At 39.0% G+C, this 1,776-nt stretch overlaps 1 protein-coding gene across 1 annotated transcript in view; it reads right to left on the reverse strand.

Moving 5' to 3' along the window:
* The window catches only part of tdrd12 (tudor domain containing 12), a 66,395-nt gene that overhangs the window by 17,656 nt on the left and 46,963 nt on the right, over positions 1-1,776 (reverse strand). The window contains exons 14-15 of the mRNA XM_015397959.1: positions 1,272-1,389; positions 1,044-1,183 (exon numbers count right to left, since the gene is read on the reverse strand). Of these exons, the coding sequence (XP_015253445.1) occupies positions 1,044-1,183; positions 1,272-1,389 (258 nt within the window). The remainder of the gene's footprint in view (positions 1-1,043; positions 1,184-1,271; positions 1,390-1,776) is intronic.

Consider the following 1,776-nt stretch of genomic DNA (forward strand, 5'->3'; position numbering starts at 1 on the left):
GTTAGTAAGGAATGGAAATTAAAGCAAAATAAAATCATGTTATAAACCTGTATTTATAAAACTCGTCAAAGCTTTAATATCTCAGTGTGGAAAACAGCTGATACCAGGCTGCAACGTTCAATTTCCTTTTGGGATCAATAATGTCATTTTGAATGTGCAGTCATGAGGGAAGCGCTATGAGGACTGGAACGCTGCAGCAGCAGTGATACGCTCCAAACGGCAGGTGAACACGCTTCAGACCCCACAGCAGAAAGCAAGCTCAAAAAAATAAATAAAATGCTTTCCTACTCCCACCATAATAAATCCCACTGTTTTGTTGTCATTCCACTGTCACAACTACAGAGCAATGAAATTCCTTCTCTGCATTTTAACCCATCCCCTTGGCGAGCAGTGGGCTGCCACTGTGTGGCACCTGGGGAGCAGTGTGGGGTTAGGGGTCTTGCTCAGGGACCCAGAGTGGCAGTCTGTGGGAGTGGGGCTCAAACTCAGAACCTCAGGATTCCAAGCTCTTTGCCCTGACAGGTAGGCCGCTGCTCCCCAAACTGGGCTGTAACTACAATTATTTTGCAAATCAATTAATCTGTCAATTATTTTTTTTAAGAATCGATTAATAATCAGATAGCCAAAGGCTCCTTAAATAACATTTTTACTAAATTAAACCAGCTTAAGCTAAAATTTTTCCAGATAACAAAGCATGTTGATGGAAGAAAAAAAAAATATTTTTTTTATCTTAAATGCAAAATTTTTATACATTTTTTATCATTTTGGTATAATTCCTGCTTTAAGTGGGTTGCTCTGTCAGCTAAAGCCACGATTTACAGTCTCTATACTACTCTGTTACTGAATTAGTTGATGCTTATTTCAATAATCAATTGTTTCAGCAATAACCAGGACAGATCTCGTTTGAAAAGGAGCACAGCATCATTTTGCTTCTCCTTAAGTGAGGAAATAAATTAGCTGATACATGCGTTTATTATCAAGATCTTCCCAAACTTTTACAAAACAAAAACTGGCTAAATGAAGGGAATGAAGGCACAGCTTACTTGTACAGATAGATTTTGGAAATTTTCTACCATACAGAAAAGTCTGCTGCCAAACAGTCTGGGCGAGGATGGAAATCCAAAATGGACGACACAAGATGCATCTCTGATGCCAAGACCCTTCAAACACTCACTGGTGCTCACTAAAGAAAGAACAAAACATTTTTTTCATTTTCCTACGTTTTCTACAATCACCCACGACAACAGCAACAAATCTCATGATAAATTTACCGAGAACAATATGAGTGCGAGGGCCAATGGTTTTCTTCCACTGCTGGAGGACAAAGTCCAGCTGGTCCAGCAATCCCTCGTGGACCTTGAGGCAGAATGCTGATTGGCTGCTGAGAGCCTGCAAAATAAAAATGTCCTCATCAGTTTAGCACGATTAAATGATATCTTTATTTATTGTTATAAAATGATAAAGTAATCTCAAGCACCTATATTTGAGTAATTTTTTGTTTCATATATAAAGTTTATAGTTATTCTTCATATGCATGGGAACCAGTGACAGGTGTGTGACTTCATTTAACTGCAAAGATGAATTTAATTGTCTTCATTTCATTGAGTATGCGCAGAGGTGACAAGTACACTTAAGCTCCTGTCACCCCATGACGATTTAGACCAGCGTCCTTCTGACGTACGAAAAATCTGATAAAAATGCTGCCGTGTGTTGGATAAGCTATGTGTAGGTTTTAAGTACGCACTGAAATCCGCTGAAACACGGCCATCAGTTCCA

This window comes from Cyprinodon variegatus, unplaced genomic scaffold (assembly GCF_000732505.1).
Source record: "Cyprinodon variegatus isolate N-32 unplaced genomic scaffold, C_variegatus-1.0 Scaffold899, whole genome shotgun sequence".
Taxonomy (NCBI): domain Eukaryota; kingdom Metazoa; phylum Chordata; class Actinopteri; order Cyprinodontiformes; family Cyprinodontidae; genus Cyprinodon; species Cyprinodon variegatus.